The sequence below is a fragment of the Saimiri boliviensis genome, chromosome 18, assembly GCF_048565385.1.
Source record: "Saimiri boliviensis isolate mSaiBol1 chromosome 18, mSaiBol1.pri, whole genome shotgun sequence".
NCBI classification, from domain to species: Eukaryota; Metazoa; Chordata; class Mammalia; order Primates; family Cebidae; genus Saimiri; species Saimiri boliviensis.
This window is the reverse complement of record NC_133466.1, coordinates 23,948,687-23,973,062: the sequence shown is the minus strand read 5'-3', so window position 1 is coordinate 23,973,062 and position 24,376 is coordinate 23,948,687. Positions and strand designations below refer to the sequence as shown.

General features: G+C 35.1%; 2 protein-coding genes across 15 annotated transcripts in view; one reads left to right on the top strand and one right to left on the bottom strand.

Moving 5' to 3' along the window:
• The window catches only part of CHODL (chondrolectin), a 371,149-nt gene extending 353,692 nt beyond the window's left edge, over positions 1–17,457 (top strand). For all 14 annotated transcript variants that reach the window (XM_010344886.3, XM_074389471.1, XM_074389468.1 and 11 more), the window contains 5 exons: positions 3,996–4,305; positions 4,457–4,614; positions 8,014–8,100; positions 10,517–10,619; positions 15,272–17,457. In XM_010344886.3, coding sequence (XP_010343188.1) covers positions 4,040–4,305; positions 4,457–4,614; positions 8,014–8,100; positions 10,517–10,619; positions 15,272–15,356 — 699 coding nt within the window. In that variant the 5' untranslated portion in view covers positions 3,996–4,039 and the 3' untranslated portion in view covers positions 15,357–17,457. The remainder of the gene's footprint in view (positions 1–3,995; positions 4,306–4,456; positions 4,615–8,013; positions 8,101–10,516; positions 10,620–15,271) is intronic.
• Positions 17,458–19,473: 2,016 nt separating this feature from the next.
• Positions 19,474–24,376, bottom strand: part of TMPRSS15 (transmembrane serine protease 15) — a 114,052-nt gene continuing 109,149 nt past the window's right edge. Inside the window, exons 24-25 of the mRNA XM_003934328.2 lie at positions 22,460–22,599; positions 19,474–19,629 (exon numbers count right to left, since the gene is read on the bottom strand). Of these exons, the coding sequence (XP_003934377.1) occupies positions 19,474–19,629; positions 22,460–22,599 (296 nt within the window). The remainder of the gene's footprint in view (positions 19,630–22,459; positions 22,600–24,376) is intronic.

The window sequence follows — 24,376 nt, the reverse complement described above, 5'->3', positions numbered from 1 at the left end:
TAAGGTGGAAATCAGTAATAAAATAGAATTGAATGTAAAGAAATTCACAGTGTCAGCTTTAACTGATTGTATATAAACCACACAAATTGTGCAATATATTTATAATTTCCTGAAAAATGCCTTGCTAGATCTGAACTGTTAGTGACTTTTCAGTTCAAACTGTAGATACAGCTGATGATCAAACTTTAGAGTTAAGGTATCTGTTCCAGTTATCAATGGGCTGCTGTCTGGATGCCCTGAGAGTCTCCCTGCTGTGCAGGCATCACAATCTCCACTCCCTGAAGCAGGACCTGAGGACTGCTCTATTATCCACAACCAGAGACATGGCCTGGCACAGAGCATGTCAAGCTGGCTATTATCCAGGGTCGAATTGTTAATTCTTTTAAATGTAATCCCTGCCCATAGATGATGATGATAGTGATTATTATTATATCTGTATAAACTAACATAATGGTGTTAGAAATTTCCACATGAAACCTAAGGCTATCATGCATTTAATTAGAAATGCTATCTTAATGTTATAAGTGAGTTAATTCACTTCTCCATTTTTGTATGATCATGAATAAATCTGTGTTGCGTTTATTTTTTAATGAATCAGAGATAATGAACAGTGACTTTTAACATATGCATCATACCCAGGAATCCCCTGAATGTGTGGGGCTTTGTTACATATAACACTTTTTACTCACTAAAAGGTCTGGCTACTCTCTTGTTGTTGTTGTTTTTAATATGACATTTTTGACATCTTGCAAAACAATCTTGTTGGACAAATTTAATATTTAAAAAGTGCTGGGATATAATCCAAGGCAGAAACTCTTGGAGTGAAAAATTGAACAAGTTGGAAACTTAAGGGAATGTAATTAAGATATATTTGGACACTAAGAACTATGTAAAAGATGTAGTAGATGAAAATGGAAACAGCTTGCTTCTAAAATACAGGCACGAAAAAATAGGCTTAATGGCATTGTTAAACTCTGACCTAGAATAACCATTTTAAATGACAAAATCATCACAAAACCTAATAAAATCTTCGGATATTTAAAAAATAATACATTAATTTTCAGAGTCAACCATTGAGACTTTCATGATCATCTCTCAAAGAATATGCATTTTCAGGCTGATGTGTCCTGAATTCCCTCTAACTCATTTCCCATTGTCATTCATACTCACGTTATTTTTAATTAACTATTTCGGCAGCCTTTTAATTTGTTCACATTTTCTGTGTACCATTCCTGGGTCCAGATCATGGTTAATGAGACAAGGGAACAACCCTTGGCCTGCTTGCATTGCCGGAACTACTATTTTATGATAGGCGTTCTCAGTTTGTGTCAAGATATTAAATGCCTATCACTCAAACCCTGTTGAGAAGTTAGTGACCTTCAACTGATTTCTGAGCCTTTCTGCCTCTGAGTGTCATCATAGGTCATGAATTGTTGACTCCAGAAGGGAATGGATATGATACACTGGCTCAGTGTGATGTACTGTAACTAAAGTACAAAATTTGAATGCTTTTTTTCTTGCCAGTATTTAAATACAAGAATCTCCCCCACCCCCACAAATCTGTGACTACTGACAACTTCTATTGATAGGCTACAAAACTAAATACATAGTAGAAAAGGCCACAAATATCAACAAGAATAATATTGATGGAGATGAATTGTAAGAAAGCAGTGAAACGATGTCATAATTTCTTAGCATAAAGTAATTTGTCTTAATTTTACATAGTCTAAAGTAATTTGTCTAATTTTAATAGATAGTCTATTTTCCAAGTCCAAATCTAAGCTCAAATAGAGGGAGAGACTAAGAAAGTAGAAAAGGCTATCGAAAGCAGTTTGGGCATAAGAAATAGTAACAGAGAGGCATTCTTGGCAGTCTAAAAAGTTGACAGCAGAGACCAGAGGTGAATAAAAGTAGAAGCAGTGAAAACCAAAACAAGACAGAATAATCATTTTGGAGATTGTCTATAATATCGGCATACATTCTTAGTGGCAGACAAGGATGAATGTGGACAATAGAACAATAGAAAATCCATTGCTGGTAGAGCTAGCTAAATCCTATATATCATAATATCCTTGACCTCTTTCTTTTCTTTCTTTCTTTCCTTCTTTCTCTCTCTTTCCTTCTTTTTCTTTTTTCTTTTCCTACTTTCTTTCTTTTCTCTCTTTCTTTCTTTCTCTTTCTTTCCTTCCTTCCTTCTCTTTTTTCTCTCCCTTTCTCTTTATTTTCTTTCTTCTTCCCTCCCTCCCTCCTTCCTTTATTCCTTCCTTCCCTCTTTTCTTTCTCTGACATATATATGTAAACATAAATATACATGACTTTATTATGACTTGATATGATCATGAATATTTACAGTTATTTCACTAGGTTATTAGGAAAATTAACACCACTTAATGTAGAGGTATGTAAAATTTAATTTTGAGATTTTTTTTCAAACTCTTTTTGCCCATGTGTTTAAGACTTCACAAATATTCGAGCAGAATTCCATTATGAGGTCTCAAAAATTCTTTTAAGCTTTTTTTGTGGTTCTGTCTAATATTTTAAAACAAATTGATTTTCAGTATTCTACAAATAATGACTTTATTATGTATAGTATATACTGTACATAGTCAATAGATATCAGGATAGGTGGTTAAACTGAATGCTGTAATATAAAAACCTTTAAAATACAGGTTTAAAATAAAAAATAGATTTTAAACGTTACTTTCAAATTTAGAGTATGTTTGTATTTATTCATAGATTTTGGATATTTAATTCATCCTAATCTTTAATGAAGAAATATGCACTAAAACCACCAGTAGTAAGATTAACTACAGAGAAAGGTAAATTTAAATAAATTTGTATTTCAGTTTAATAAAATTCTGAGTTAGCGAAGGTTTAAAAATGTAATATTACTTTCAAACTTGTAAAGGAACTAATGGAATTTTTTTAAGGTTAAATGAGAGAAAGCCATTGTTATTTCATATGTGTTAATATGTAAGTAGAGCCTCTAAAGCTGACAAATAATTTATTCTCAAGTTTGCAAAATGTTTATTACCTTGTTTCCAGCTAATTATTTAACTGTCTTTGAAAGACTAGTTTGGCCACATTTCGGCCTACTTAGGTCTCCATCCAAATTGAGAGAAATCAACACTAGTTAGCCATTGATAAGATATTACTAGCTCCTTTATTTCGTGATACACTTGTTCCACTGTTTTCTAAGCCATCATTTTTTCACATTTAAAATATATTTCTTTTTTAAAAAGGTACTTATTTCTCTATGTTGATAGCTGGGAGTTTTTATTTGCAATTGATCACTTATCAGAGTTATCTTTGTAAAATGAGAGAAGACATTGTCTTAGGAATTGGAGTTTACGCACAATATCTCCCAAGAGAAAATACTCAAAAAAACTGGTAATGAGATTTTTTTCAGAGATAATGAGTACTTTAGAAGTCAACTCTGTCACTTCCAATGTAATATTATACTAATTAATTAATACTACATATTACCTTCATTCTGTCCTCTTTAAACTTTCAATGTTAATAGATTTGCTTTTGGGTATACAAAATAAAAGCAAATATTTATACCTTAAATTTGCCACCGTGTATCTCTTTCAGAACACCTTATATAAAATAGTTTCATTTTACTTTACTTTTTTTTTGATAATTAATTTGGTTTATGAGTTGTTCTTTTTCTTTCATAAAGTTTTAGCTCACTTCAATATACATTCCTGAAATTCTTTTAGCTATTTTTATTTCCTATGTTAATTGATTTATAAAATCTACGCCAGAAGAGTTATAACTTCCCTTCACAAACATTTCTTGAAGTACTGGATTTAAAAGTTTATGTTCCAAATTTACTAGGAAATCAATTTGCTTTTACAAATTGCAAGCAATAGGCTAGAAAATAAACTTTATAAAATAATTCAGTGGGAGAAGCATTGGTTCTTAAATTTTGGTTCTTAGTGGTGTTACAAATAGAGTTCAGATTATCAATACATCTTTTTTTTTTTTTTCAGGCCAAAAGGTGTGTTTTGCTGACTTCAAGCATCCCTGCTACAAAATGGCGTACTTCCATGAACTGTCCAGCCGAGTGAGCTTTCAGGAGGCACGCCTGGCTTGTGAGAGTGAGGGAGGAGTCCTCCTCAGCCTTGAGAATGAAGCAGAACAGAAGTTAATAGAGAGCATGTTGCAAAATTTGACAAAACCTGGAACAGGGATTTCTGATGGCGATTTCTGGATAGGGCTTTGGAGGAATGGAAATGTGCAAACTTCTGGTGCCTGCCCAGATCTCTACCAGTGGTCTGATGGAAGCAGTTCCCAGTACCGGTGAGTATGGATCCTGAGCAGTTGACAGGTGCTCTGGGGAAATCCACAAGGTAGGGAGAGGACTCTTGCCTGTAGAGGATGTCAAGAGCAGAACAAGAAGAATCGCTTAGGAGGCAGATATCTGAGCGTTCATGTTACTCTGTGTTTGCAGAAACTGGTACACAGATGAACCTTCCTGTGGAAGTGAGAAGTGTGTTGTGATGTACCACCAACCAACTGCCAATCCTGGCCTTGGGGGTCCCTACCTTTACCAGTGGAATGATGACAGGTGCAACATGAAGCACAATTATATTTGCAAGTATGAACCAGGTAAGCAGTAGCAAAAGAAGGTAGAGAAGATTTTGCGCATATTTCATTTTATTAAGTTTTGTCTTTAATTTTCACTACCTTTGGCTCTTTTTGTTTTTCTGCTGTGAAATAGAAAATTACCTTAAGCTTGTCATATCACTTGTGTACTGAAGCATATCATATCCTGTAGAGCAAACTGTCCAATGAGCTCAAAGAAGAGAGTAAATAGAAACATCTGAAGAGGTATCTTTAAGGGAAAATAATCATTTCTAACATTAAAAACAATTTGATTTTTTGTAAATAGATTTTATAAACAGTAAATATCTATTTTAAATTATTTTAAACAGTGACTGTAACATGTGGGAAGTAGGTGTAAGTTACCAAAGCACCTACAGGTGCTTTGCACATGTGAACAGCAGTTCTTTATTTCATGAATTTAAGAGAACAACACACTTGCTCCTGGTTAATTTGCTTATCATTTTATGGTATAATAGTTGACATGAGGTACTCAGTAAAAATAAGACTATCATAGCTCATTGCCCCATAGTGAAAAAAAGTAGGAAGATGTGGCTTGTTCTCCCTATGATTCCCATTCTTGAAATATGCTTTCTCATTTACCTTTCTTTTGAAATCTCCCACTACTTGTCATATGCAGCAAATGGGAAGATTACATTGACTTGAGCTCTAATAGCGTGGGTTCTAGATTAAAAATATAGTAAATTTGAATTACTTTGAATGGAACAGATCATCTGAATATAGATATTTGACTGAAAGAGGGATTAATAAAAACTCTGTGGACTCATTTTTTTAAATCATCTGAGAAAGTCAAGTTAGATCCTTAGTCTTTGAGATCTCTTAGCTGTTTTTCTCCTCAGTGTTTGTGTCAATTTAACTCTTCTGAAGGAGTGTCTTCTTGAACTCATAATATGTGTTCACAGAAGGTAATTATGGTTGAGTACTGCTGCTTCCATTATTCTCTTGAAATTACATTATTCTTTTTCTCGTAATAACATAAAGCACAAAGGATTATTTGGATTAGACTTACCCTTCTCTTAGATTTAGCCTGCTCTTGAGTGTATTGAGGCAAATTTATACATCCCTGGTGAGTTTATTTTTTAAAGACCTTGCTTGCTAAACCCATCATTACCCTCCTGGAAGCCTTTGCAAAGCTGAGTCTGTTACATGCTTATGTCCTTTATTTTTCTCTTGGAGAAGTATAAAGTTGAAATTCTCTGATATTTTAAATTTGTGACATTCTGTGTACTTAAAACTATTGAATAAAACAAATGCGATATTATGCATTATTCTTAATATCACATTATTGTTGCCTTCTCCTTTCTTTTGAGTTCATAGATCAATTATTTGACCCTTCATTGTATTATATATAATTTAAGTTTTTCTTTTTTCTTTTTTCTTTTTTTTTTGAGACAGAGTTTCGCTCTTGTTACCCAGGCTGGAGTGCAATGGCGTGATCTCGGCTCACCACAACCTCCACCTCCTGGGTTCAGGCTATTCTCCTGCCTCAGCCTCCTGACTAGCTGGGACTACAGGCACGCACCACCATGCCCAGCTAATTTTTTGTATTTTTAGTAGAGACGCGGTTTCACCATGTTGACCAGGATGGTCTCGATCTCTTGACCTCGTGATCCACCCGCCTCGGCCTCCCAAAGTGCTGGGATTACAGGCGTGATTAGGACACTATAAATCTTACAATCTTCTTTTCTTGTTTACATTATTAGGTTTACATTACTCATGCAAGAGCATTTAAGATATAAAATGATTCTTTTTTATCTTCTACCCTCTACCCAAATGTTCAATAATCTATATTGATTAAAATATTTTTATGTAGTTATTGTTTTGAACCACATTCACAGGTTTACTGTTGGTCTTATTAATGTGCTCAGGATTATAATTTTTTATTTCATTATTTAATCTTTTTTTTCTACTTAGTTGACCTTCTTTGAGCTCAGTGTCTGCTTTGTAAAGGATGTTGGTTAGATTAAATTCCTTGGTTATGTAATCACTGCTTGAGTTTTAGTGATATTTTGCATAATACTTACATTATTTGTTAAAAAATGCCAATTGAGTAGGCATAGGGTGACTAAATACTATAGAAGAACAGGTATAGTTTAGGACTGAATCAGAGGAGGCTATTAAGATGTCAGAGTAAAATTTGTATACAACAGTAACAAATATTACTACAGGATATTACTATGTAACAATATTACTGTGGAGTAACAATATTACTATGATTAAACTTCCATCAAAGGGAGACTCTATGACATTATAAGACAATGTAATAATGGTAAACATTAAATTAAAATTCTTTTGTATCCAAAAAACTATATAAGATGTTACATGTGTTCTTATTTCAATTGACAAAAGTAAGTAGAAAATTACACTTTTGGAACAAATTGTAACAAATGTACAGGTTTTTAAAAAAATAATTCAGTTTACTTTCATTGAATTATTAATTTAACAAATAGTTCCTTAAGGGAAAGAAAAATAGAAAATAGAGCAATACCAAATTGTGACAAGAAATGTCAACAATTTTAAAGTGTGTGGCAGGAGGAAAAGGATCAGGAAGAATAGTTAATGGATGCTGAATAGGTAATGGATGCTGGGCTTAATACCTAGGTGATGGGGTGGCCTGTGCAGCAAACCACCATGGCACATGTTCACCCATGCAGCAAACCTGCACATTCTGCACATGTACCCCTCAACTTAAAGTAAAAGTTAGAAAAACAATAAAAAATAAGGCATGTGGCAATAGAAGAGACATCTATAAAACTAGAAAAAGAAACTTGCAAGCTTTAATTCAATATTATTATTATTTTTAACAGTAGATACTCTTGAAGAGCAAATCTAAGGATGGCATTGTATATGCAGAACAGAATTGTGCCTTAGAACATTGTTGCTTGAATCATCAATTCCAAATGCAATTCACATACAGTCATCTGATTATTGTCACAAGGGAAAACCTAAATAATACACTGATATTAGTAAAGAAGTTATTTTGCTTGTCTCTGAATTGCATTGAGTGTATCACACTCTTAAGGTTACCAATTCTTGGTTATCCTTGCTTAACTTTGTCCCTGGTCTGCCATTATTGCCTGCAGCAGGCTGTCATCAGCACAGACCCACTGTTGATTGCTGAATGGAGTCTGGAGTTTCAAGGAAGAATGTATCAAGTGCATCTTTTATTCAAAGATAATTAAATGTTTATTCAAATATAGTTAAATGTTATCAAAGATAGATAATTTTATGTAAGTTTAAATTCAGAATAGATTTTATTAGCTGTAAGATGTTCTGAAATCAAAATTATATTTTTATTGTTTTATAATAAACATTCATATTTATATATGTTTTCAATTCTCTTATTTAATCATCATATATGATGCTGATACTTATTATTTACAGAGATTAATCCAACAGCACCTGTAGAAAAGCCTTATCTTACAAATCAACCAGGAGACACCCAGCAAAATGTGGTTGTTACTGAAGCAGGTAATTACTTCATGTGTCTTTAACTTCATCAAGAACTGAACTGTACTTTCAAACGCTGCTTCATGTTGACTCCAGTGACACTTTTCCTGCCTGGGGAAGTGGTGCACTAAGTTTGGTCCTATGGAAATTTAATTTTGAACTAGATTAGAAAAAATTATGTTAAGCTACTATTTAAATAGAAAAACCTGTTTGGTTTTCTTTAAAGTGTTGCTAAACTATGTGACTTACATGAAAATTTGGATCTGGCTGGGCACAGTGGCACACGCCACTGTAATCCCAGCCATTTGGGAGGCTGAGGCAGGGGGATCACTTGAGCCCAGGAATTCAAGACCATCCTGAGCAATCTGTCAAGACCCCATCTCTACAAAAATATAAAAAACTAGCCTGGCATGGTGGTGCATGCCTGTAGTCCTAGCTACTGGGAGGCTAAGGTGGGAGAATCACCTGACCTTGGGAAGCTGAGGCTGCAATGAGCAGTGATCATGACTACGGTCGAGAGTGGGCAACAGAGTGAGACCCTGGCTCAAACAAACAACAACAATAAAAACACCACCAACAACAACAAAAACAACTTTGGGTCTACAAGAAACTTTTCTAACAAGACGTAGGTGTCATGATGCAAAATTGGCACATTCAGTGAAGAGCGAACAAAGGTGTGCTGATATGTGTCTAGAGATTGCTTGAATCCTTAAATTGCTTGAAGTCAAACAAGAATGGGTGGAAATAGCAAATTATTGCTCAGGTACCCTATTGTTGGACCTCATGAGTTTGTCTTCTGTTAACAAATGAAGTGATGCGCAGTTCAGTGGAAAGCTTTATCTACACATCTGGTCTACTTTGACCAGAATTATTTAGATTAGTCATGATGATGACTTTTAATTTGCAAGCTAAATGCACAGTTCTTCAATTTGCTTTTATGCATAGACATGATATGAAGGCTTAGTGCTTTTCACTTTTCAGGTGCCTGGTTTTGAAACCATTCAGAACATCTAATCCTAATTAAAAAGATCAGTAGGCCAGGCATGGTGGCTCACACCTGTAATCCCAGCACTTTGGGAGGCCGAGGCAGGTGGGTCACCTGAGGTCAGGAGTTTGAGACCAACCTGGTCAACATGGCAGAGCCCTGTCTCTACTAAAAAATATAAAAATTAGCTGGGCATGGTGGCAGGTGCCTGCAATCATGGCTTCTTGGGAGGCTGAGGCAAGAGAATCGCTTGAACCCACGAAGTGGAGGTTGCAGTGAGCTGAGATTGCGCCATTGCGCTTCAGCCTGGGAGACAGAGCAAGACTTGGTCTCAAAAAAGGAAAAAATCGGTAAATAATCACATTGGAAAAATTTTTTCTCATATGAAATTGAACAAATGTTTATTAAAGTAATTTTAAGTTGTATGGGATTTTGATGTCACAGTTTTTTAATTTTACCAAGAACATCTAGCATTATGAAATGTTATGGAACAGGATTAAAAAATAATTCATTTTAGAATTTAATTAAGATCAAGTTTTTGTGCCACTGGAGTCTTGTGTCTCTGAGTCATTACTGTATCATCAGTTAATATTTACATATTTCATTTTAATCCCAGTGACTAGTATGTAATCATAGCACTAAGCTTATTGACTAGGTAATGATATATCCAATATATCCACAATAATTTTAATAATAATTATTTTTAATAAGCACTTGTTTTTGTAATGATTGAGAAGGAATAATGAAACGAGTTAGCTAAGATTATTAATATACTGTGAAAGCTAGTCCATGTCTGCATTGCTGATTTAATAATAGTTTTGGAAGTATGGATATCAAATTGGAACAGTCTGATATCACTACAATTCAGTACAATTCAATTTTCAGTTCAGTAAAGTTTTGTTTTTAATTTTTACCAAAACATGAATAGTTACGTACCATTTAACAATGTGGATATGTTCTGAGAAATGCACCACTAGGTGATTTTGTCATTGTGCGAACATCATAGAGTGTACTTAAACCTAGATCATATAGCTGACTATACATCTAGGCTACTTGACATGGCCTATTTCTTCTAGACTACAAACCCCTGCAGCATGTTACTGTACTGATGCTGTAGACAACTGTAACACAATGGTAGTTATCAAAATCCATCTAAACATAGAAATGCATAAAATGGGATATGAAATACAAAAGATGGTACACCTATATAGGGGAGCTCCATTATAATCTTATAGGTCCACTGTCTTATATGTGGTGCATCATTGCCTGAAATGTCACTATGTGGTACATGACTGTATATTATTTCATTAGATTTTTCAACATTTTGAGAAGAACTTTGGGATCAATTTAGTGATAACTCAATTTCACCTTTTTTTTTTTAATTCTTACAAATTTTTGTGTTAGAATTCTTCCTTAACTGTCTTTTCACATGAAGACTGTTTTATTTTGTAGGTATAATTCCCAATCTAATTTATGTTGTTATACCGACAATACCACTGCTCTTACTGATACTGGTTGCTTTTGGAACCTGTTGTTTCCAGATGCTACATAAAAGGTAAATAACTCATATATGTAGAGACAATTCGAAAAACTTTAGGTTTTCCGAAATGTTTTAAAACTATTCGTATAAAGTTAATTATATTTTAATATGCCTTAAGAAATCCTGCACGTACAACCCTATACATACATCTAATAAGATATATATTGATTATAGAATTAATGTATCATTTAATCTTCAATAGACTTATTAATAGCAGTTACCCTTCTGTTTGTATTTCTCAGCTGAGCAGATGATGTCTTAGATGGGTTACCTGTTCTGCCTTGGGTCCCATAGCTAGTGTTTAAGGTGAATCTGAAATTTGGATATTTGTAAACTTCCAACATATGCACTATACTATACTGTTTCTTGTTTATGAAATGAAAGAATTAATGCTGAACTTTTCAATCTAGACATCAAGCTATATGTAAGACTTGATATTTGTAAGTTCACTTTGTATTACTTTTCAAAATTCAAGCTACAGGTTTCTGTTTTATTTCATAAAGATCTTTTAAGAATAGGAAATAAAATACAGTGGTTAAAATAGGCTACTTTTTGGCAGGTATCTTGAAATAAAATCCTGTATTTTACCAGCAAGATTTCTGGGGGAATATTATGACTTTTGTATCTGCTTACCCATAACCATGAGTTAGAGAAGTTTTTCCATGTGTGTCAATTTTTAAATAAAAATGAAAAAAATTAAAATAAAAATTTTTTCATTTTCAAACAAAAAATGACATGTAAATGTGTCAAAAGAAAAAAAGGAAAAGCTATTCTGTTTATATAAGAGCATGTTTGCCAGAATAAAGTAGACATCTTTGTCTGAGTGGTTTAATTAAGAACTGGTCAAGAGACTGCCCCCATCAGGAAAGACCTGCAAACAAATTCATTTTTCTCTTTTGACCTTACTGCATCTCCTTCTTTTTCTGAAATAAACCCCAAAGAACCCATTAAGTAACAAAAGACCCAGAAAAAAATTAAATAGATTTCAGTTTTAAATGATTCACATAAATTTTCAAAAGAATCCAAACTGTAACTAGCTGGATGTTAAAATAAAACATTTTGAGTAATGATAAATAAAGCCTGGCAAATTAATACTATACTTTGTGTCCTTTTGGAGTTCTAGTATATATGTGGAACACAGTTAAAATATTTTTTGGGCTAGATGAGGTGGCTCATGCCTGTAATTTCAGCACTTAAGGAGGCCAAGGTGGGCAGATCGCCTGAGGTCGGGAGTTTGAGACCAGCCTGGCCAACATGGTGAAACCTTACCTCTGCTAAAAAGATACAAACATTAGCCAGCCTTGATGGTGTGTGACTGTAATCACAGCTACTTGGTAGGCCAAGGCAGGAGAATCACTTGAGCCTGGGAGGTGGAGGTTGCAGTGAGTCAAAGATCATGCTGCTGTACTCCAGCCTGGGCAGTAGAGTGAGACTCTCTCTCTCAAAAAAAAAAAAAAAAAAAAAAAAAAAATTTAAATTTTGTACAGAATAAAAGAACAGTAAATATGTAATTTCTTGCTCTGGTTTCTAAGACCATAGATGGAAAGATGATTTAATGCTGTGGAAGGGAGTGAAATAGAGGAAGAATTTGACATAAATCCTTCCTTCCAGCCAAACTGTTAATGAAGATCTGAAAGTAGCAAATGTACTTGAAAAGATGATTTGAACTTTTTATTTATATATTCCTCTTTATAAAGTAAAAGTCATTAAAGTGCCAAGTAACTGCTTCCTTATTTGCTTCCTTTCTTCCCAGTAGTATATTATAGTGGCGATTCTATTCATTCAAAATCTCTCCCAGGTTTTTACAGCTTAAAGATCTGTAGAGTTTTCACTTGTTTGAAATTCTCAGAGTGAGAACATAAACCAAAACACAGCACCTCCAGATGCTGTGATTAATTGTAGCACTGAATTCATTTGTTCTTAGATCCTCGACTTTTTCTTTCTTCCAGGAAAGCAAGGAGAAACTTCATCAAAGACTCTACTCCATTATTATCTGGGTACATTGCAGAAAGCTTAAATTCCAGTCTGGTACACACAATGGCTTCTATCATTCCACATCATGTTCAAAATAACTCTTGTTTTCTTACAGGGTAGTAATTCTTTTCTCTCTCTCTCTTTTTTTTTAATTGCATTTTAGGTTTTGGGGTACATGTGAAGAATATGCAAGATTGTTGCATAGGTACACACATGGCAGTGTGGTTTGCTGCCTTCTGTCCCCTCACCTGTATCTGTCATTTCTCCCCATGCTATCTCTTCCCACCTCCCCACCCCCCCATCCCTCCCCCATTTCCCCCCAACGGACCCCAGTGTGTAGTGCTCCCCTCCCTGTGTCCATGTGTTCTCATTGTTCAACAGCCGCCTATGAGTGAGAATATACGGTGTTTGATTTTCTGCTCTTGTTTTTTTTTTTTTTTTTTTTTTTTTTTTTTTTAAGATGGAGTCTTGCTCTGTTGCCCAGGCTGGAGTGCAATGGCTCAATCTTGGCTCACTGCAACCTCTGCCTCCCAGATTCAAGCAGTTTTCCTGTCTTAGCCTCCCAAGTAGCTGGAACTACAGGCATGCACCACCATGTCAGGCTAATTGTTGTATTTTTTAGTAGAGATCGTTTCACCATATTGGTCATGCTGGTCTCGAACTCCTGACCCCAAGTGATCCGCCGCCTCAGCCTCCCACGGTGCTAGGATTACAGGCATTAACCACCACCCCCAGCCTCCTTATGGGGTAGTAATCCTTAAACGAAATACTAATTCTACCCAAAAGCCACATTAATAATTTTTTTTTTTTTTTTTACCATTCAGAACATTTTGTGCTTTTAATAAACTTTCTTGGCTTATTTTCCATCCATGTTAGATGACTTAGTAGAATAAAGTTGTGTTGATCTTACTTATTTGGATGAGAATTCACAAACTGTAAAATTTGGACATAATATTTTATTTGTAACAAAAATGATTAAATCTAAGTGAATTAAGCAATAGTTTTATACTTCGGGATCAGGTGTGTTTAGAAATAGTTATTTTCTGTCTTTGAGGGAGTTCTGCAATGTCTGGTAGATGGAGAGGAGAAGATGAGGAGAAGCCTGTGAGGACTGAGGCAGATGCTGGGAACTGGGGATGGGGTGGTCAGGGAGCAAGTAAGTGCACAACACGGTGAACTGGGACACACAAACACTTTAGTTCCAGGCAAAAGATTATCCTGAGGAAACCAGCCCAAAGAAATCTAGATTTTGACAGGGCATCCAGTAGAGAACAACTTGGGTGGATCACCTGAGGTTGGCAGTCTGAGACCAGCCTGGATAACATGGCGAAACCCCATCTCTACTAAAAATACAAAAATTAGCCTGGTGTGGTGCTGGTGCCTGTAATCCCAGCTACTTGGGAGGTTGAGGCAGAGGAATCGCTTGAACCTGGGAGGTGGAGGTTGCAGTGAGCTGAGATCGCACCATAGCACTCCAACCGAGTGACAGAGCGAGATTCCATCTCAAAAAATAATAAAATAAAATAAAATAAAGAGAATGACTTGGGTAAACTCAGGAACACATAACTTCTGCAAGTGCCTGAAAAGTTAGCATTTTATGGAAAGACAGAAGATAGCAGAACCCTAGATACAGGCTGGAAATGTGGGCCAGAATTCCAAATCTGACAAGGGTGAAGTTAGATCTCAGATCTGGAGGAACTCAGATACTGTTAAGTTACCAAAGCACGAATCTGCTATTGAACCACATTGGTTTCAGGGACTGAGGCACCAGTAAGCTTCCAGAAATCAAGTGGCTTAGGTGCAAGACTGGAGAACTGATGGGACGAGGGGAATAGATGCATCCTTACACGTAGTATAATAACATTGTTTTGATGATTTGGCATTAAATTAAACATACATTATTGACAGACTTCCAAAATAATTGATCAAAGAAAATAAAGGTTTTTAATTAGTGAATAAAACAAATTTTTAATGTTGTGTCAGGCACATGTTTGTATGTGTGGAACCAATCTAAATGTTGAGTGGATAAAGAATTTGTGGTATATTTATAAGGTAGAATACTACTCAGCCATACAAAGGAGTGAATTAATGGCATTCACAGCGACCTGGATGAGATTGGAGACTATTATTCTAAGTGAAGTATACAGGAATGGAAAACCAAACATCATATATTCTCACTCATAAGTGGGAGCTAAGCTATGCAGATGCAAAGGCATAAGAATGACACAGTGGACTTTGGGGACTCGGGGAAAAGGGTGAGAAGGGGGTGAGGGATGAAAGACTACAAACTGGGCACAGCGTCTACTAATCAAGTGATGGCTGCAACAAAATTTCACAAATCACCGCTAAAAAGCTTACTCATATTACTAAACACCACCTGTTCCCCCATAACCTATGGCAATAAAAAAAATTAAAAGAACAACAACAACCAAAACAAAAATAATGAAGTCTAAGTTAGGAAAGATCCAACAGGAAAAGTTATGTTTTGTTTTCTCCATAATTCACAAGAACTGTTTGCCATCTTCACATATTTGAATAATCTAGAATTTTTTGTAAGAATGGGAAAATATACTACTGAGAGGAGAAGCGCACCTTCACAAATAATTGTCTGAGATATTTCGCTTTGGACCAAGACATGCTTAGTTTAATAAGAAGTTTTAAGCACGAAACATATTTTTTCTTATGTTTTTCAGTAAAGGAAGAACAAAAACTAGTCCAAACCAGTCCACACTGTGGATTTCAAAGAGTAGCAGAAAAGAAAGTGGCATGGAAGTATAACTCATTGACTTGGTTCCAGAGTTTTATAATTCGGGATCTGTATAAGGAATGGCATCAGAACATTAGCTTGGAATGGCTTGAAATCACAAAGGATCTGCAAGATGAACTGTAAGCTCCCCCCTTGAGGCAAATATTAAAGTAATTTTTTATATGTTTATTATTTCACTTACAAAATATACTGTGCTAGTGATGGAGTGAGACATGCTTATTTTGCTGGAGGCACCCAAACATCAAGCAAATGAAATGGACAATGCAGATCAAGTTATTATCAACACATTGGGATTACATGTGTTAGAAGCAATTATTTTTATTTCTTTCACCTTGCATAAGTTGTAATCTAGTTAATGTAATGTATATTGTATTGAAATTTACAGTGTGCAAAAATATTTTACTTTTGCATAAGTGTTTGATAAAATTTAACTGTTCTAATATTTATTTTTATGGCATCTCATTTTTCAATACATGCTGTTTTGATTAAAGAAATTTATTACTGTTATCAATGGAATTCACACACACACAAATGTAGTACCATGGAAAAAGTTTGTTTTCTAGAAATGATTCATCTTTCGGTTTCTCTGCTTTTGGTCAAAAGTCTAGGAAATCTCTTCAGAAATAAGAAGCTATTTCATTAAGTTTGATATAAACCTCCTCAAATATTTTAATTAGAGGCAAGGATTGTCTGATTACAATTGTGCAAGACACGTGCCTTATAATTATTTTTAGTTTAAAATTCAACAGATTTTGTAATAATGTAACTTTGTTAATAGGTGCATAAACAGTAATGCAGTCAATTTGAACAAAAGTGGCATACACAATATAAATCATATGTCTTCACATGTTGCCTATATAATGACAAGCAGCTTTCTGAGGGTTCTGGAATCAGTGTGGTCCCTCTCTTGCCCACTAAACAAAGATGGTTGTTTGGGGTTTTGGATTGACACTTGAGACAGATAGTTGCAGAGTTTGTCTAAGTTTCCCTAGCTGCATTTAGCCTCTAACTATATTAGTATACAAAGAGGTCTTGTGGTTGAGATCACGTGAATAGTCACCATCAGTGTGGAGATAAGCACAGCACACAGGCATTTCAGGAAGGAAAGGAACCACAAAATTGTGTGAAAATGGATTGGAACCCATCAATGATCACATATTCATTGATGAGAGTTTGCTTGAGATAGAAAACGGTGGGTCCTTTCTGTCTCCTCTCCTAGTTTCTTCAATGCTTATACCTTGATCTTCTCAAGAGAGAGTTGTAACTGTCTGTTCTTCGTATGTCCCTGTGCTCCTTTTAAACAAATAAAGAGTTCTTGTTTCTGAAGAATGATCACTAGTCCTGTCTAAAGCTCTTATGTGAAAAAAGTACAGATATGTTTGCATCAATATATAAAGTTGAAAACAAATTATTCTTTAAGTGTGCTAAGAATGGAAGGCATGGTTATGTCTAATATTTTCCCTGTGAATTCTTTTCAGTTACGTAATAAGGTACTTTCTGTAACACAATTCACAACTAACATTGGTTGGCAAAGCTAGGAGGCAAAAGAGAAATCAATGAGCAGTGCCTGTTTTCAGCTGCTCATAGACTGAAAGAATGAGCAGCTGCATTTGAAGCTGAGATCTGCCAACATGTAGCACTCCTCCTTCTTTTCTTGGCTACCTATCTTTCTGGGTAGAACTGGAGACCAGCTGCTGGGACCTAATCTTTTTCCTCCAAACTACTATCATGGATTTCTCCCTCTTATGTGGACACTGTGGAGGAAAACTTGGCGGTCCCCCTTGTCTTTGCCACCATAACTATAACAGTTGCAAGACAAAAACAGCAAATCAATGCAGATACGCCTTGCCTTTGCCCTTGATCTTTATCTAGGTCTGGGTAACTCTTCGGGTATCAACAACTAAACCTATAAGTGATTAGAGGTGAAAAAATATTGCTGATCTCATCTGAGGGGCTGTCCTGCCACTTAGCCCCAGCCAGCGCTCAGTCTTGGTGGAAGCTGAGGAGCAGCAGGAAGAGGGAGGGAAGGGAACCAAGGGATGGACATCTTGTCATTTTTTTCTTTGAATAAATGTCACTTTTTGAGGCAAAAAAAAAAAAAAAACAACAAAACCTTCTCTTTTGTTAGAAAATGGTAGTAATGCTGTCTTAACAGTTTCTTAACATTTTAGCTAACCTTTGAAAAATGAAAAGAAATACATGCTGTATCTGTTTTAAGTGTTAGCATTTTTGGAATATATTTTTGTTATATGTTGGAAATGGAGAAGAAATGTGGAACAATCTTCAGGTACTAAAAACAAATACCCTGCTGGTAAGTCTGTCTTTCCCAACTGTTAGAATCAGACCATTGGAAAGGTGAAAAAGAATAATGTGTTCAGTGGTGATATGGTTTGTGTCCCCACCCAAATCTCACCTTGAGTTGTAATAATCCCCATGTGTCAAGGGCAGGGCCAGGTGAAGATAATTCAATCATGGGGATGGTTCCCCCATACTGTTCTCATGGTAGTAAGTCTCAAGAGATCTCATAGTTTTATAAATGGGAGTTCCCCTGCAAATACTCTCTTGCCTGCCTCCATGTAAGATGTGACTCTGTTCCTCCTTTGCCTTCCACTATGACTGTGAGCCCTCTTCAGCTATGTGGAACTGTGACTCTATTAAACTTCCTTCCTTTATAAATTACCCAGTCTTGGGTATGTCTTTATTAGCAGCATGAAAATGGACCTAAACAAGTGGCTTCTGATTTTTGTCCAAAGAATGAATTTTACAATTCCTTAACAGGAATTTGCAGTCTTCCATCATCTGGCCACATCTTCATATAATATTTTTTCCCCTTTATCTGACTGTTTGCCAGAGAGAGAGAGAGTCTTTTGGTATGACAACACATGGTTCTGTATTGACCCCTTTCCCTTAACTGACTCTCACCTGCACACTGGATCCCCAATATCCTCTTCAATGCCTCTGTAATAATTATTCTTTCCTGGTGATGTTCAAGTCTCCTTTCTTCCATAAGGCCAATCCATACAGATAGGTCCCTTCTTTCAACTTCTTTTAACCTTACTCTTCTATTATATTGTCCATGCAAGAATGTGTGTGTGTGTGTGCATGTGTGTATGTTGTTTTGTATTAACTAAGTATGAATTTTTTCTCTGCAAATACATCAACAGATTCTGTGTGGTGAGCTAAATTGAAGTCTGCACTTATTCTGGAGATGATCCAAGAGATTAAACAAGTGAAGCAAATTCATTTATTACACACATTTGACCTCCTCATGGGCAATTCAGCTGTGTCTAAATAAGGTTTTCACATTTTAGAAATATTCACTGTAACAAACATAAACCAAGACCAGCATTTGTAATAGGTGCATTTCTTTGGTATGTCTGATTATTTTTTGGAGACTTAAAAATACTAGCTTGAAATAAATAGACAGTGTACATAATCCAGGTAAAAATTTATCTAACATATAATGACCACATTAATTAATTTATCTTTTATTTAATTTGCTTATTTAAGAGGAATGTAAAGTCAATTTAGTCCAGGCCTGTGATATAAGCTTACAATAAATATTTTCAATTAGTGGGGAAAATACTAAGGTTATGCATATGTCAAAATAAGAATGCATTTTGATGGGGAAAAAACAGAACAATGATTGAGATGAAAACTATTGAGATTCTGCTAATAGCAAGCTAAACTGGAGCTAGAAAATTTATGGCAGTTTATTTCCAACAGTGACATACTGTGGGCAAAACATTTTATTTTCTTTCTTTTTAAAATTATGCTTAAAATTTCTTAAGCATATGGTATATGTTTTAAAATAACACCCCTTTAAATAACTGTAAATAATAAAAAATAATGATTAAGAATTTTAAAAATGAGATCTGTGAAGAAATAGCTGTTCACAATGAAATAAAAATATATTTAATGGTATTTTAAAGTTACTCTCTATTGCCAAGATGAATTTTATTGTTTTTAAAATTTTGCTTCCCTGGACCCCTAGCATTTAATTGGCATAGGTAAGAATAAAGACTTTTGGTAACTTTTAAAAAATTTTGTACAAAATACTTAATTTCCATGACTTCTAGAGTAGAATGTGAAAATAACCTGAATTTCATATTTGGTTTAAGAAATGCTCTAATGTAGAAAACGTTGGATCCATTCTGTAAACCTTGAGACTCTGGCGTACACTCCAGGGCGATTAGGCAGGGCACACTGGTATCCAAATGATGTCACACCAGCAAGGAACCACCTGTTGTTTTCTTGGCACATCAACGGTCCTCCTGAATCCCCCTAAAGAGTGAATTGCAAAGCAAAATCATAGATATGTGGTCAACTGATCTAAACATATAAGATTATTTGTATCAAATAAATTTTAAAAAATTTAAAAATATGATTTAATTGCAAATCATCTGTGTATATTTTCACTTTCACTCTAAGCCAGGAATGAGACCTCAATAAGGAGACAGAGAAACGATAACTAAGACATAATTTATCATTTTTGTGGTGCACTTTTATAATAAGAGTTTCACCACGTTAATTAGGCACTTTGGTGGAGACTAAGAAGTTCTTTAAAGCACAGCTATAAACAGCATCCCAACTAAAATATTAAAAGCAATGGCTCATGCCTGTGATCCCAGCACTTTGGGAGGCTGAGACAGGTGGATCACCTAAAGTCAGAAGTTCGAGTTCAGCCTGGCCAACATGGTGAAACCTCATTCTATTAAAAATACAAAAAGTTAGTCAGGTGTGGTGGTGGATGGCTGCAATTGCAGCTACTCGGGAGACTGAGGCAGGAGAATCATTTGAACCTGAGAGGTGGAGGTTACAGTGAGCCAAGATTGTGCTACTGCACTCCAACCTGGGCAATAAGAATGAAACTCTGTCTCAAAAAAAATTAAAAATAAATAAATAAAAATTTAAAAAGCATGAATTTCCAGAACATAAAGTATTAAAATTTTAAATTTATGTTTCTAGTGAGATGTCATATTTATAAGTAAAAAAAATCAGTACCTTCTTTGAGTGTCTGAGTGCAAGGGCTGGTGACCATTTTTGTTTAGAATATTACTTCCTATAGTTTAGTGTGCATCGGAATCCCCTGGAAGATGTGACAAACACACATTGCTAGACCCCATCCTCATAGTTTCTGATTCACCAGATATGTAATGGTACCTGATAATTTGCATTTCTGGCAGGTTCTTAGCTGATGCTGCTGGACTGGAGGCCATGCATTGAAAGCCATTAGCATAGAATATGGCTTGGAATGGTAGGTAGAGTGTCATTTGCTGAGTTTTATGTAAAGAAGATATTCTCCAGCCACTGATGTTGCCTTTAAATCCAAACTACTACCACTAAAAGGCAAGTCTTCGGTAAGTCAGAAGACATGCAAGTTGTGGATGACTAACAAAACACATTCTTTGCCATTATAAGGCTAAAAATTACTGCTTCAGAGAACTTATTCAAATAATGTATCAGTAATAATATGTTCACAGTTTTAAAGAATGCATTCTTACTTAATCAGTTAATCCTCTTATAAAACATAGTATTAAAGTTGAACAAAGAAAATCATGTGACAATCTAGTTTATTGATTACTCAATTATGGTAACATTTTATTGTACAAGATATTACTTTATGTGGGAGCTTTCTTACTTGCCAATGAATAACATACTTAGACTGTGTAGAATTAGAGCTAACTATAAGATTTCAGAGACCTGGCATGAGTTAATAGCTTAATGTAATCCTAAAATCAGTAGCATCAGCCATCATATTTTCTGCCTACTGCGTGAGGTGTCTGCCACACAGTCCCCATAAACTGCACTTGAAGTTGTCCAGCTGATTTCTCTCCTGTGCAATAATTCTATAGATCTCCTCCTAAGTGGCAATATATTTTATCTTTAGCACACTTTTCATTTTACAAAAGAAGTGTAAGACTCAGAGATAAATTTTAAACAAGAAGAAAGCCATCCTATTTGTCTTGAATTTGCAAGCATTTATCAAAGCAGAATAAATCTAAAACTAAGCTGGAAATTTAACACAACTTAAGCCATTGACTTAACTAGGGGACTTATAAACATATTATCTGAATAAACATCAATTTATATGGCTTGTCATGTATTGGTAGAATGACATACATGTGTTAATACATAAGTTGCTATACTTTGACAAGGTGAAACCACTTTCCCATGATATAAACTGCTATTTCCTCATTTAGAAATTATTCATTGGTCAGTAATGCTAGCAGGTTTAATCTAACCCGACAGTCATTAAAGCATTGGTATGCTATTAATTGTCAAATACAGAAAATATGCCAGAAAACTCATTTAGTAAGTTTCATAATAGAAACAGTTAATATTTTTTAGTAACTACTTGATGCCTTGCATGGCTCACCTGATTTAAACCTCTCCATAAACCCTAAGTGACTTGCCCAAAGTCTCACCAACAAGTGTTAAAGCCGGGATCAAGCAAGAGTAGTATGAACATAGAATCCATGCTCTTCATGACTACCCCATGCTGTACCTAAAAATTAATTATAATTTGACAATCTAGCAGAACTTCCCTTTTAATTTATTGTGTGATTTTGGATTTCATGGAGGTAATAGACAGGCACACTATTTTTAGGTGGCAAGATGTTTCAATGAAGGTAGTATATGGGTATGAGTTTTTTTTCTAATGGTCACACAGGTCAAGAGCTATTGACACTTCAAATTTATTGCAGTATCGACATTACCACTACAGCAAGATCAAGTTATTACATCTCTCATATAAAGTGTAAACAATAACATAAAAACCAGAGCCAGGGTTATGCCAGTCTATTAAGTTACAGTATTTACTTCCCTGTCGGTTAGCTGTAAACTGACTCTAACTAGGCTATGCAGATATTCATCTAGACAATGTCCAAAGACATCTGACTTGTAACCTCTTTTCTTAAAAAATAATTTGTTTCTAGTGCTCGGGTCTACTCAAGAGGATTATGCAAATAGGCAAAAAAGTAACAGTTTTGTAAGAGAAGAGAAATTAAAGAATCTTGATGATTTTCTTACTCCCAAATTATTGTTAAGCAATGAAATAATTATAACACCGATGCTTTTTGAAAATGTACAGTGAGCAGCTTTACATCTTTACCTGACAAGAGTCTATTCCTCCTTCTTCATAGCCTGCACATATCATATTTTCAGTAATGTTATATTCTGGCATCTGCTTTTGGCATTTCTCATTTGATAGAAGAGGAACATTGGCTTCTTGCAATATGTTTGCAGTAAGGCCTGCTCAAAATGGATAATGCAACCAGCCAGTCAGAAGTGAGCAACATGCATCCTTGAATGAACTACCATCAGTCTTATTTATTCCAACATTTCACTCTCACTATTGAGTACCGTGTGCATATATAATGGAACTAAAAACTAAACCTTGCACACCAAAGTACATAATAAAGCTCATCTTATTTGCCAAATGGATAACAGGAAAGCTCTTCTTTCTTACCGAAGGGCTAGGAGGAAGAGTGGATTAGACTAGAAGGTCTTCGGGCATCTTCAGTGATTTTAAACAGTTACAGGATTGCTCATGGGGGAAACAGCTTACCAACACAAAGTGTTTCATTCATGGAAATTAGCAACGGCTCAGAAATCCAGAAGTGCTTTTCATTTGGCACCTGAGAAGGTGCTCGCTTCTGTATAATAGCATTCAGCTTCTTTGTGGTGCTGTGTGAGTGAGCAGGTGCACATTGAGCAGGGGAGAAAGCTCAGACACACTTTGCCCTGGTCTAGGGGCAATCAGCTTATTATCCATACCCAGGTGAAGAGAAAGGAGGTATTTTGTGTAAATAAAACAGAGTGTACTTGCTTGCTTTTTACAGAATGATTCATCCACTAGAAGTACGAATCTCTGCGTGCTGAAATACTCATCCCAAGAGAGATGTAAAACAGGCAGGTGTCTAGTGCCCCAGAAAAGGTACATGATAAGCACTTCTAATAATTAGCATTTCTATTTGCTTCCTCAAGAGAGGTAGAATGTTGAAAAAAAGTTAGCGAATTTGACAGCCATTGATGCTGCAAAAATTTGTGAGACCTCATTTCTAGCTAAATTTAATCCATGCACTAAAAAGATGAAGAAAGCAAAAAGTGTTTGTGCATACATATGTGAGTATGTGTGTGTGTGTAATTCAGAGGCAAGACAGCGTATATATGACTTAGTAGTGCATTGATAATTGTATATCAGCTGTCTCAGAAAAATGGAAGGCCATGGGTCTTCTTCTCATTTTACTGGTGTGAACACTTCCACAATGATCAATTTAAAGGTATCAGCATGGCAGTGAACATGGAGTAAACATTATCAGATAACATTTCAAGTCTGACAATGGATTATAGGTTAAGAAAATGAATTGGAGAGATTACAGTGGAGGAGAAAATTTGGTATCTAACTTATCCATTCTATGAGGATCCAGGATGGGCTGACAGACTTTAATTTTATAATAAAAACCAAGGCCACTTTTGCTGCTTGTCAATTAAAATTTGTTTTGTAGATGATAAAACTGGAAAAGGAAAATTTGATCAGTGTCTGTTTACTGATTGCCTTAATTTAACCAACTAATATCACCTATTTCTTCCTATTGAACAATATGTTCATGGTTTTTCTTCTAATTAATTAGCATAAGATAATCAAAAGATGAAAAACTGGGATTTTATGAATTAAGTAGATGGAAATCATAAAGCAAAGTTCGTAAAATATATGAAAATTGCCATCACCCAAAAAATACTTAAACATGATCTTTTTGTTTATTCCTAAATGAAATTGGTCTCAAATACAGTTTATTTTCTGGCTCCATACCACTCTTGGAGAACTTCTTAAGTCAATTAGACATATATCTTTAGCAACAATAAGTAAATGTGAGCCACATTTACTCAGCTTAAAAAAAAACACAAAAAACAAACAAACAAAAACATTTCCTATAGAATAAAAAGTTTTGAATTTTGTTAGTTTATTTTTGGAGAGCCTAAATTGTGGTCATAAATGACTTTTAGCTTGAAGTCAGAAAAGAGAAAA